This window comes from Cornus florida, unplaced genomic scaffold (genome assembly GCF_030987335.1).
Source record: "Cornus florida cultivar Cherokee Brave unplaced genomic scaffold, ASM3098733v1 CherokeeBrave_3.0.0_Hap2_Chr11, whole genome shotgun sequence".
Taxonomy (NCBI): Eukaryota; Viridiplantae; Streptophyta; class Magnoliopsida; order Cornales; family Cornaceae; genus Cornus; species Cornus florida.
In genome coordinates this window covers 139833971-139846903 of record NW_026775581.1, presented here as the reverse complement: position 1 = coordinate 139846903, position 12933 = coordinate 139833971, and the positions used below count along the sequence as shown (strand labels likewise).

At 38.8% G+C, this 12933-nt stretch overlaps 1 protein-coding gene across 3 annotated transcripts in view; it reads left to right on the top strand.

Moving 5' to 3' along the window:
• LOC132286879 (alpha-mannosidase At3g26720) overlaps positions 1-12449 on the top strand; it is a 33122-nt gene extending 20673 nt beyond the window's left edge. For all 3 annotated transcript variants that reach the window (XM_059789297.1, XM_059789296.1, XM_059789295.1), the window contains 5 exons: positions 8910-9020; positions 9097-9192; positions 10279-10326; positions 11868-11936; positions 12022-12449. In XM_059789297.1, coding sequence (XP_059645280.1) covers positions 8910-9020; positions 9097-9192; positions 10279-10326; positions 11868-11936; positions 12022-12237 — 540 coding nt within the window. In that variant the 3' untranslated portion in view covers positions 12238-12449. The remainder of the gene's footprint in view (positions 1-8909; positions 9021-9096; positions 9193-10278; positions 10327-11867; positions 11937-12021) is intronic.
• Positions 12450-12933: the final 484 nt, after the last annotated feature.

The following is a 12933-nucleotide window of genomic DNA, read 5'->3' as shown; positions in this document are numbered from 1 at the left end:
AGGATACGCGCCGCACCAAATACTTCGTAAACATGAATTAGCCATCAATACATACATGGCCCAAAGACACAATTGAACACAACTGTCCCCCATTAATGAGAGACAGTTGTAGGGGCAAGATGAAGGGGCAAATTCATCTTAGCCTAGTTGCAAGCCCAACCCCTCTGACCGGTCCAGGAAAGAAATCGGGACCGAAGGTAGGCCGTCCAAGTCCACGTCAGAAGCCCAACAAATTAAGCCCAAATCAGGAGGGCCCATGGAGTCCAAGATGTGGGAGCCAAGAAGGGAAATTAGGGTAAAAAAAGAGGTTCTATAAATAGAGGAGGGAGAGAAAATAGAAAGGCGACTTTTTGTACCTACAGCCTGTATGCTAATTGAAAATTTTGGTATGCATCTAAAATAACATAAACTAAATTTGAACCACACCCATTATTCTCTCTTGTGATGCCTTCCCACCATGTCCATGTCACAAAATCCGTTTGTGGAAGACTGTTGAAGCAACTGAGCTCTGAATTTTCTGCCACTTTCCATCCCAACGACCAACTTAATTTTTTCTTCAGTTAAACCACCTTCTTTGGGAGATGGTCTGTGGCAACAGAGGCGGGTGTACCCTCCCCTGCCCCCGCAACCGTTTAAAAATCCCGCCTCCATCCCCATCCAAAACCGCAAAAACGGGGGGACTTTCCACCCCATCCCCGCAACCGTTTAACATTTTTACCCCTGCAGGTACCCGCCCCGCCCCGTTTAAGACCATAATTTATTTATTCTTGAAATAAATTTACTCTTTTTTTTTCCCCTCATCTTTAGTTCTTCACCATTGCAACTTTTCTTCTAATCAAATTCATTTGTTACTTTAATATTGTTAGGGTACTTAATATATATACTAATGAAATAAGGTTACTTAAGTAATTTGTCGATCTAAACAGGGCGGGGCGTGCCGACCTCCCCCCGCCCCCGTACCAAACCCGCGTGGGTTTTTATTACATGAAACCATCCCGGCCCAAATAAGCTAAACGGTTCCCCAAAACCGCCAAAAACGGGGTGGGGTGGGGTGGGGTGGGGCGGGGCGGGGCGGGGCGGGTAACCGTGGGGGCGGGTCAAATTGCCAGCCCTATGTGTGGCGTTTTGAAAAATATAGAGACAAAGGTGGAGTTTTGGAGAGCTTTGGAGCAAATGTCGAGAAAGTTTTGAGAGAGAAGTGATTTCATTCTTGGAATAGATAACATGCATTTTGGGGGTTGCTGAATTTGAATTGGGGAGAGAGTGAAATTATAGGGTTTTGGTATATAGGGAAGAGGGAGGGGGGGGGGGGGGGGGGGGGGGGGTGTTGGGGGCCGTGGATTCATGAAATTGCTCATGTCACAGAAGACTTATATCAATCTTCCAAATACTTATGAGTTTCAGATTAGATATGAGCAAAAGCATGAGAATCAAATCCATTTAATACCCCAGATTTAAGGTAACAGAACTGCAAGCAGATGACATGTAAAGTTGTAAACAACAGACAACGGTTGTGTTTACTGTGCCTGATTTTCAATGGGTAATCCTGACACTACCGGAGTGGTTTAGATGGACATTGATAAACTTTCAAGGAGATTTTGAACAACCAACCTGGTAAATGTTTTGTATAAATTTGAAGACATTTTGAAGGCCCATTCGTATAGTTGGGAAGATTAAAGTCAGATTTGTAGAGATATATATATATATATATATATATATATATATATGTTGTTGGGATTTTTATGCCTAGCATATCGAATTCTTAATTGGATTGGAAAGACATTATGTTCCTTGCTAATCTGAAATGATATTTATGCTTTATAAAATTGGTGAATGCAAATGTTTCGATTCATTATGGAATTGAATGTGTCCACTTGATTGCAAGAGATATTTATATGTATGTGATGACGATCAATACAAGAGTATAAATAGCAATCATAAAAAGTTCATGGTAGGTAATTAAGGATGGACTCTTAATTAACCAAGACTTGAACCAAATCCGCGATGGGTAAATATATATTGCGAGAGCCGTCGTATGCAATTGCTCCCCGTCACTGTCATGACATTTGACTCTTAAGCATGAGAGAAGTATAGAATCTTTTATTGAATAGTAATTACTTTGATTTGTTCGGCGGAACCTCTAAGATCCTTTGATCGGTACTTTGGGTAATTATGTAATTAATAGTTAGAGGGTTATATTCTCAATACTTGCATCCATGCTACTTTTATTTATTTTATATTGATTATGGTTGATCACAAAGTAAATTCAAAGGCCTTCGTGTGTTTTAGACAAAAACAATTTAATGTATTTATTTACTAAAGGGTTAAGTGCAAAAAACCCCCCTTGTTATATAAAAAATGTGTAAGAAGCACCCATATTAAAGTGCATATAACTCCTTGTATTATTCATCTTTTAAGCAATTTACCCCCTATTGAATAGATTCGTTGAAAAAGAGCAGTTGGTGAGTCATTTTTTTAAAAAAATAATCCAAAAGTGCCCTTTTTGTGTGACAAGAATGCCCCTACTAATTTTGTATATATTTGAACACTAAATGGGCTTGTTTGGATGTGCTTCAAGATGTGTCCAAGGAAAACTCTCTCTGTGTTGCCATAATCTATCTCTAAAAAATATATATATCTCTCTAAAATATCTCACCGCCGATATTCGCTCTCTAACTTAAATTTTTTTCTCTAAAATATCTTTTTGTGGCCGCTGGTATTATCTCTCTTTCTATTTTTTTTTCTCTCTAAAATTTCTCTTCGCTACTAATAGTATCTCATCTCTAAATGATAGATGGACTATATTTTCTTGTAAATGATGAGCCTCCCTTAATTATATATTTACATATATAATAATAATAATTAAATAAATGAGTCTATTTTGACACAAATTGTTATCAGATGAACTTAGGATTTTTGTCAAAATTAAAATTTTGATTTAGTTATTCTTCCGCTAGACACAAACTTAAGCAACACTTTTTTGAAAATTGTTTATTTTAATTTTATGTTATTAATGTCGATATTTTTATCATATCATATTCTTCATAATAAACAAGCGCAAGGCTTTAACATCACGCGAGCCAAACTTTTTGAGTTTACTATTAACTTTTCAAGTACAGTTTCTCAAAAATCATTAATAAGTAGGATAAAATGCAGTTTAAAAAAATTATTATTGATAAGTGAGATAGAGGTGTAGTTAGTGACGTAGGTCTATAGTTTTTTTATTTTTAGCAACTATATATATATATATATATATATATATATATATATATATATATATATTCTTGAATGTATTGAAAGGATGATGGTTGAATTTTGTAAAAGATAACTAAACGCCCACATTCCAATTTTGTTTTAAATATTGGGACACTGATTTATAATATATTGTTATGTTATCACTTTAAGGATAATTTTGACTTTTTATTTATTTATTTTATTTTTTTATAAGTAAAATTTTATAAAAGAGCGCTCAAAAGGGGAGCTAATCCCAAAGAAATACACAAGGCCAAAAAACTCCTCAAGCCTTCAAATAGGCAAAAAAAACAACAATCTCCTCTACAAATCTATAATAAGCATAGAAATAGGCTTCTCCTTTCCATCGAAATATCTCCAATTTCTCTTAAGCTAAATGCACCACCAAATACAAAGAGGCGTAGCCCTTTAAGCATCCCGAACAATAGCCCCAACTGAAAAACCTCTATAAGCCTCAATCAACCCTTTAGAGGATCGAGGCATTACGCAACAAATCCTAAATAACCTAAGCATCAAAACCTAACAGTCCTTAGCCATACTGCAATGTAAAAGAAGGTGATCCACTGTCTTCTCATCACGCAGGCACAAGTAACAGCGATTAACCACCACTTGATTCCTCCTCAAATTATCCTGGGTTAAAATCCTACTCAAAATAGAAGTTCAGGCAAAGAAAGCCACCTTGAGAGGAGCCTTGGAGCGCCAAATAGACTTCCAAGGGAAATAGCCTCCAGAACCAACCGTGAGACACCTAAAGAAGGACCGAACTTCAAAGTGGCCCTGAGAGTTAGGGTCCTAAAGCCAACAATCAGAATCCCCATCCACAATCACCTGACAGTATAACAACTCCAAAAAATGAGTGACCTCCTCAATCTCTCAGTCCTGAAAGTGCCTACTGAACTGAACATCCCAAGACAGTCTCCCGTTATCAAGATGATAACAGTTAACCACCATGGCCTGCCTATCAGAAGCAATCCTGTAAAGCCGTGGGAAAACGAGAGCAAGAGGAAGCTCCCCACACCAAGGGTCTTCCCAAAACCTGATCCTCCTACCATCCCTGATCCGAAAACGAACATGTTTGGAAAACTCATCCCATCCCTTCCGAATGAACCTCCAGACCCCCACCCCCTAGGACCACGCACCTCCAGAGAGCTCCACCCACCGCTACTCTCCCCAAACCTATTCGCGACTATCCTCCTCCACAACCAATGCCTTTCCACCCCAAATCTCCATAACCATTTCCCAAGGAGAGCCTTATTGAAGGGCGCCAACCTCCTAATCCCTAAACCTCCATTCCGGATCGGACTACAAACCTGGTCCCAACAATCCACATGAAACTTGAACTCCTCTCCTCTTCCCTCCCATAAAAAATTGTGCTGCAACCTCTCAATTCTCTCAGCCACAGAAACAGGAATCTGAAAGAGAGAGATAGAATAAGTGGGAAGGCATGAAATGCTGCTCTTAATCAAAGTGACTCGCCCCGCCCCCCCTTGGAAAAGTACTACTTGTTCTAACCCGCCAACCTCTTCTTAAATCTATCCACAACCGGATCCCAGCTCCTAACACACCTCTAAGGAACCCCCAGGGGCAAACCTAAGTAAGAGATGGGAAAAGAGCCAGTGTGACATCATCCAAGAATTTGAGCAAACATCTCAATCTCTGGGACCTCCCCAACCGGCACCAACAAGCTCTTACCAACATTCACCTTAAGGCAGAGACAACTTGGAACCAAATCAAAACGCGTTTCAAATACCTTAGCTGTGACGCATTCGCATCACAAAGCACTAAAGTATCATTAGCAAATATCAAATGGGAGATCTCCAACTGACTAGCAGCATCCCTTCCCACTCTGAAACCTCTCAAAAAACCTAACTCAACAGCCCTCTTCATCAATCTATTTAGAGCCTCCATCACCAAAAGGAACAAGAAAGGAGAAAGCGGATCCCCTTGTCTGTCTCAATCCCCTCAAACTAGAGAAGAATCCCGTCGGAGCTCCATTCACAAGTACCGAGAAGCGAGCACTAGAAATACAAAAAAGAATCCATCTCCTCCAACGCACTCCAAACCCTATCCTCTGATGACCTCCCACAAAAGCATTCTGAGAGTCAGAAATAACGCCGTCCAAAACCTTCCTCAATCTAGAAGCCAGGACTTTCGCAATCAACTAGTAAATACACCCCACCAAACTAATAGGGCGAAAATCTCTGATATCTAGCACCCCTCCTTTTTTTGGAATGAGAGCAATGAAGGTGGCATTCAAACTCTTCTCAAAAGAGCCCCCAGTATGGAAAGCATGAAAAGTGTCCATTACCTCCTCTCGAACTAGCTCCCAGCACTCCAAAAGGAATCTCATGGAAAAACCATCTGGACTTGGGGCTTTATCCCTGTTACAGCTCCTCAAAGCAATCAATACTTCCTCTTCAGAAAAAGGCTCCTCCAGAATAGAGCACTCCTCACTCGAGATAGCATCAAAATGAAGCCCTGCAAGCAAGGGTCTCCACCCAGCAGATTCTGTGAACAGCATCGAATAGAAATCAGCAATACCCTTGCAAATATCCTCCTCCTTACACGACACCTCCCCATCCACCCGGATCATCCCAATGTAATTGCCTTTCTATGAGCATTGGCTAGTCTATGGAAAAACTTCGTGTTGTTATCGCCCTCCATGACAGCAATCTCAGTGAACTCCACTTGACATTCCACCCTCTTACCTCTCAAGGAATCCACCAAGTTGCCCTGGCTCTCCATCCGATCAATAACAACAATCTCAGAAAGAACCCAATTCTTCTAACAAACCAGATTCCCGATGACCTCTTTGTTCCAAACTTTTAAATCATTCTTCAAGAGGCGCAGCTTACCTACAAGAGAATGACTTGGGTTGCCAACCATTCCATACCCCTCCCACCAGGATCGAACCCTCTCCAGAAATCCCTCAGCTCGAAGCCACATATTCTCAAATCTGAAGGGATCTTTGACTACACATCCCACAACAATCCAACATCAACGGAACATGGTTAGAAATAGGGCGAGCCAAAGTGGCTTGGACAACATTAGAAAACTTCTCCTCCCAATCACTTGACACAAGGAATCTGTCAAATCGAGAAAGTGTAGGAGGAGAGCGGCCACTAGACCAAGTGAAAGGACCACCAACTAAAGACAGGTTAAACAATCCTTAGGCATCAATGAACTCCGAAAAAGACTCCATGTTTGTCGTCCACCTACCCCTCGTCGACCTTTCAAAAGGAGATCGAAGAACATTGAAATCCCCTCCAATACACCAAGACAAAGACCATCTCCTTTGAACCTCTCCCAGCTCACCCCAAAGCAAATGGCTCACACTATCCTCTGTAGGACCATAGACACCAGAAAAAACCCAACGAAATCCATCCTCCACCAAGGAGAGAACACAAGAAGCAGAGAAAACCCCAACCTGAGAGTCAACCAAAGAAACCCATCGGTTATCCCACATAATAAGAATACCACCCGAGAAACCAATCGCATCCAACGCAATCCACTCCACAAATCTCCCCCCCACCCACCATAAAGTTCTAACAACCAAGTCCGTCATCGATGCAATCTTGGTTTCCTACAGACACATAACATGACCACCACCATTGCGAATAACCGACTTCACAACTTTTCTCCTAACCGAGTCATTGAGACCCTGGACATTCCATGAAAGAATTCGTAGCTTCATAGGGAAACAAATGAGTTTGCAGTCTCTCTCTTTCTCCCACTGTCCCTCTCCCTGGACCCTTACTCCTCTTTTCATACGTGACAAAAGCCGTGGGACTCTGCACCCCCCTTTCCATTCACCCCATTCACCCCAACCTGAACACATCCTCTACAAAAACCTTTCAATCTGTTGAGAATTAAGAACATCAAGGAACAAACCTGTCGCCTCCTCTATCCTGCCCTCGAAAGAAACACCCAAAAGAGACCCCACCTCAACTCCCTTTTTCTCACCCAATCCTCCTCCACATCATCCACACCTTCAACAACACCAGCCCCATCCTTAAACTCCCTTTCCGGCCTCACAACAGCCAAAGGAACAGCAAAATCAAAATCTGGTTCACCTCCATTCCACTGAACCAGCCCCAGCTCCCCATTAAAAGAGGACCCTGATAAACCCTCCCCATCCCCAAGGACAGAAGAAGGTGAGCAACAGTCCAACGGAGTCCCAAAATTATGATAAAGTAAGGTTAATTTAGTAATTTTACCACCAAAATTATGATTTGTCCTTATTTGCACAAATTGAAAACAGTAAGGGGGGTTTTCGAACAAGAGGGGGGAAATTGCACATTTTGCATATTATGAGGGGTCTTTTTGCACTTGACCCTTTATTAAATTATTATTTTTGTCACACAAATGATTATTGTGATCAAGGGGGGAAATAAACAAGGAACCAAAATAAATATATTAATTAAGCGGTCAGATTGATGACTTTAATTATCCGATAGCTAATTATGCATAGAGGGGTCAAAGTGTAACATTGACTTAGTGGTTATTACTATTTGATTGGAGGTCAATTAATTTCTTTTAGTGGAGTATAGATTAATTTATGAATTAATTAAATTAGGTCCATGGTAGTTAGACCTGGTCAATTATTAATTCATTGGAGCCAAGAAAATAGTAAGCCCAAAGGATTCTCACCAATAGCCCAACTCGATATTGGACGCCCATGAGATTGGAGTTATCACTTTTATTTGTAGAGATTGAGAATTGTTATTTCCACTCCGTGTGTCTATAAATTCATGTATGCCATGTGTTATTAGTAAGCCTTTTGGGCACCATTAGAGTGTGAAACCAAATACTTTCTCTCTCTATAATTAGGGTTTGAGTGTACTCATCTTCTAGGAGCTCCCACAAGCTAAGCATCCAAGGTCATTCACGGACGCATATTGGTGATTCCTAAAGGCAAGTCCACCTACAAGGAAGAAGGAGACCTAAGGAGTGGAGATCAAGTTTCTATAAGTGAGAACATTCACTTTTGAGGAGAATTGTGAGTTTTACTTAAACCTCTATGTGAGTATTCTATCACTTTTGTGAAGGGTATCATCTTCTTCTTGCGTTAAAATTGCTTCTAGACATGAATCAAGGTCCAAAGATGAAAAACCCTGTAAAAGTTTTCTAAAAACTCCATTTCCCCGACATATGTATATATGTATGATATTGCTAAGTACGTTATATATATATATATATACACATATATATACTAACACGCCTCATGGCAATGGAGTTGGTGGTGGGTGGAGAGAGAGAAGGGTAGTTTTGTTTGTAAAAATAAGCTTTTTTATTTTTTTTGGGGGGGGGGGGTGGGCATCACAAGGTTAATAGCGGCTTCTCATATGGTCAATGGGCATTGCGTTCTGTACATGCCAAATTTTGGATGGAACTAACGGTTTTTTGGACGGAGAGGGGTATTTGTAACAAGTGATCTAACATCAAATTAGGGAAAACCTCAACGGAGGTCAGTGTATTACACTTTAAAATAATACAACTTCATATAGTATGTTTTCCTAGAAGTGTAAAAAAAGTTACATTCTATTATACTATGCTTTCCCGGGAGTGTGGAAAAAAGGTACTTTCTATTTTGACGTGGGAAGCCCCCATATGATTTTAATTTGCTTATGAAGCGGTGCAACATTTAATATTTGCAGGTCCAAGGAAAATATTATCTCAGAATCGATCCTCTAGGTGAAGGTGCCAAGTGGCGTCGCACACTTGGCCAAGAGATATATTCTCCACTTCTTTTAGCATTCATGGAACAGGTAAAAGTACCTTCAAGTTTAAAAAATTATGTGGTTCCGTGACACTTTGCTGATTAGTTTTTCTTCTTTTTCGCAGGATGAAAACAATTGGACGAATTCCCATGTGCCAATATTTTCGGGGATTGATCCTTCCTATAGTTTACCCGACAACATTGCAATTTTAACCCTCCAGGTAAATTAATAGCATGAAATTTTTTTTTTCGAAAAAAAAAAAATTGTAATAAACAGTGGCATATTTATCCTTCAACTAAAGCCGTAATATATATAATTAACATATAAGAAGATCTAAGATACGATTATTTATAAACAATATTTCATTACCCATTAAATTCATGCAAAATCTAGCCATTTATGTCATAGATATGCATAGAATGGAGAATAATAACAATTTTGCTTTATGTCTAGTCAAGTAAAATGTAAATGTGTGTAAAATTAGAGCAAAAAAGTGATCTAGTATCTCCTATCAAAATTTTCTTTTAAAGAATAAGAACCATCTATTATCAAAACAAACATCTTGAAAAATTTTCTTTCAATTAGTTTAATCACGACTAATGTAAATCAAGAACATGACATAATATACATCAAGTAGAGAGCATCCAAGTCATATAAATGTTAACTTGCTCATAGCAATGAGGTTTTATAGATTTAAACAAACACATGTGGAGAAGCCCGAGTCATTCGTCAACTTAACTTGAACATTTGATGACACCTTAAATAAACAATGAACATGATTATACAATACCCTCAAGACTGAGCATAAGCATATGAATGCTATTTCATCATCATCATCATCATTATTTCTTTTATATTACAAGTCATCTCACAGGTTGGTACCCATACAATGTTTAGAAATTTTGTGAAGTGCCCATGCTTTAAAAAGATATTTTTTTTGGAGTACCATATTACAATTTTCTTAAAACTAAGTACCTATAAGTACACCTACTATAAAATAAGGTTTTGAAAAATTTTAGCTCATTGTTCTGCCCTGGACCATGATCTATTTTGGGGGACCATGTTGTAATTATGTTAAAACTATTTACCTGTAAGCTGACCTATAAAATAGGATTTTAATTTTTTGGGGGAAAGCCGTGGCGTCCAATCTCTTAACAGTTCTGCCCCTGGGGAACGCCACAAGCCATTTTGCAGATTAAATTCCTGTACTGGGCGTAGATAGAGCTCCATGCAGATGGCTGGTAGATTTGTTCTAACTTAGTTTACTACTCCAGATGAAAAAATGTTCCTTTCATTAATATTGCAGGAACTTGAAAGTGGAAAAGTACTCCTTCGGTTGGCTCACCTATACGAGGTATCAACTTCTTTCTTTCTTTGTGTATTTTCTATTCAAAAAGTGCAGGTCTTGTTTGAGTGCATATCGACTGAGTAGTTCTTGGAACTCTGTATGGTAATCTAAAGTACCAATTCCCTAGGAAAATAATAATTTGTAAAAGAAATGCATATTGTGATGAAGTAATTGACATTTTCTAGACCTTAATTATTAGTGATCTCGCTTTTCTTCTTGAAGAATCCAACGTTTGTAGAGAATACCCAGGTTTGTGTGCTTGCTTTTTTTCTTTTTCGGTTTTTCGTTCAGTCTCTCTGTTACTTTTGGTAATTAATTACATTCAGTGTCTCATATTCTTAAAATTTTTTGTTTACTTCTCAACCCGAAAAGAAATTCATGATTTCTCTAGTATAAAGTTTTCATAGATTTCCTTTGCAAATTATTATGGAGGCAGTAAATTTTGAAATAATTATGCAAGCTTGAAAATGGTGGAAGTCCACTGCTAATCCATGCTGTAGATAGGGTTGCAAATAAGCCAAGCCGAGCCGAGCTTTAGGTTGCTTGGGCTAAGCTCGCCTAGATGAAAGAAGTGCTCGGGCGAGCTTCGTCTAGCCAAGCTTGTCTCGGCACTTTTTGGACAAGCTCGAGCTCGGCTCGTTTTTGTGTTTATATATATATATATATATATATGTATATATATACACTGACTGTATCTAACCTAGTTGGGAGGTAAAAAATTGCTCCTCCTCCTTCAATCGCAGCTTCCAATCTCACCCATTGATCTATGACCTTCATCCTTCCTTTTGCCAGCTTCAAATCTCAACCAGAAGAATCAATCACCAATTCCATTAGCAATCAGAGTAGAGAGAGCGAGAAAAATAACATGTTGCAGATGGAGTTTAGGGATTTCCATTGCAGAGTAGTTGCCTAAGGAAGGGTGTTGTCGCAGCGGCTGTGAAATTTGTTGTCGGAGTTCAAATTGGTTGCCAAGCATAATGAAGGGTGGTGGTGTTGCAACTATCTGGACTTAGATGTACCTATGTAAGAACTTAATCTAATGGCTGAGATTAAGTATGACTATGAGTTGGGCTAATGGGCTCAGTAAGAAGACTTAATATATATATACACAGTTAAGATGGGCTTTTTACCATTAAAATATTAATTGGCCCTTTGAATTATAAGGGACCTGGACTAAATAGAATAATTTAAATAAAATGGGCCTTGTGTAAACGAGCCTGTTTGCGAGCCTAACGAGCCGAGCTCAACATTGTTCAAGCTCGGCTCGTTAAGTACGAACCGAGAACAGCTTTGATGAACTGTCCAACTGCTGCCTCAAAACCTTTAAATGGAACTTGTTACATCTGTTTGAAGTTATTTTATGCATCTAGCTGGATTGCCGTCAGATGGTGGTGTTCCTTATCCATTGCTAATGAGTTTTCATGTTGCTACTTTATCAGCTTTGATTCTTTTTTACTTAATTTCATAATGATACCATTAATCTAATTTCACGCTCTTATGTTCGTAATGATACCATTAATCTTATGGGTGTTCCATATGTGGCAAAGATCGGAGAGGACAAAGAGTATTCTGTAATGACTAGTGTGGAACTGAAAAAACTGTTTCCAGACAAGGAGGTAAAAACTATATATTAAAATTCCTAGATGCTCTCCTCATTGATAGCCACGTATGAGATTTGTTTTATTGCCAAATACTTTTCAGATCCGCAAGGTGACAGAGATGAATTTATCAGCTAACCAAGAGAGAGCCGAAATGGAGAAGAAGAGACTAATTTGGAAAGTAGAAGGCTCTTCAGAAGAACCCAAGGTATTGAGGGGAGGACCTGTTGATCCTGCAAAACTTGTGGTTGAACTTGCCCCGATGGAAATCCGCACCTTCTTTATTGACTTGGATCATATCAAAATGTTTGGTTCCTGAAACAGCAAATCTCGGTTTGCTGTTGCAATGTCTTTGTATCTTCATGCTTATTTGAGCATCCTCCTGTCTTGCAAGTTTGTAACCCCATCAACTGAGAGATGCAAGTCATATTTCATACTAAACCTTTTCTTTTTATGTTTTTGTTTTTGTTTGTTGAAGGGAAAAGCTATAATTGAGTATTAATTTACCGAGGGGGAGGGGACTGTTCTCAATGAGTAAGCCTCTAAGCGGTTGGATTGAGAAGCTGTGAGGGTGTCCTTTTAGATCCTAACGGCTTAGGAAATTTTAAAATGATTACTGGTATGAATGTTGCGAAGAATGTGTGAAAGTGAAAATGCAATAAATGATAAAATTATAAATGAACTTATTAGTAAGACGGTTAGATTAGCACCGATAGAAAATAAAATAAAAAATTATTAATTAAGATGGTTATGCACAAAGAAAATCAGACGGTTAGAGAGTTTGGATAAATTTAGTAACGCTGTGGTATCACAAGATTTTATTTCTTGCATGTATTATTTTTTTTTAACCGAGCGTTCCGCATCACAAGAGTCTATGACTTTGGATAGAGTAGAATAACAGGAAAACAAGACACGGATAACTTATCCCAAGCGGTAGGGAAATAACCAATAAAAAATTTGTTGGGTTGAATTTTGGTTTTTATTATTTGTTATCTTCATTAAAAATTATTTTCAA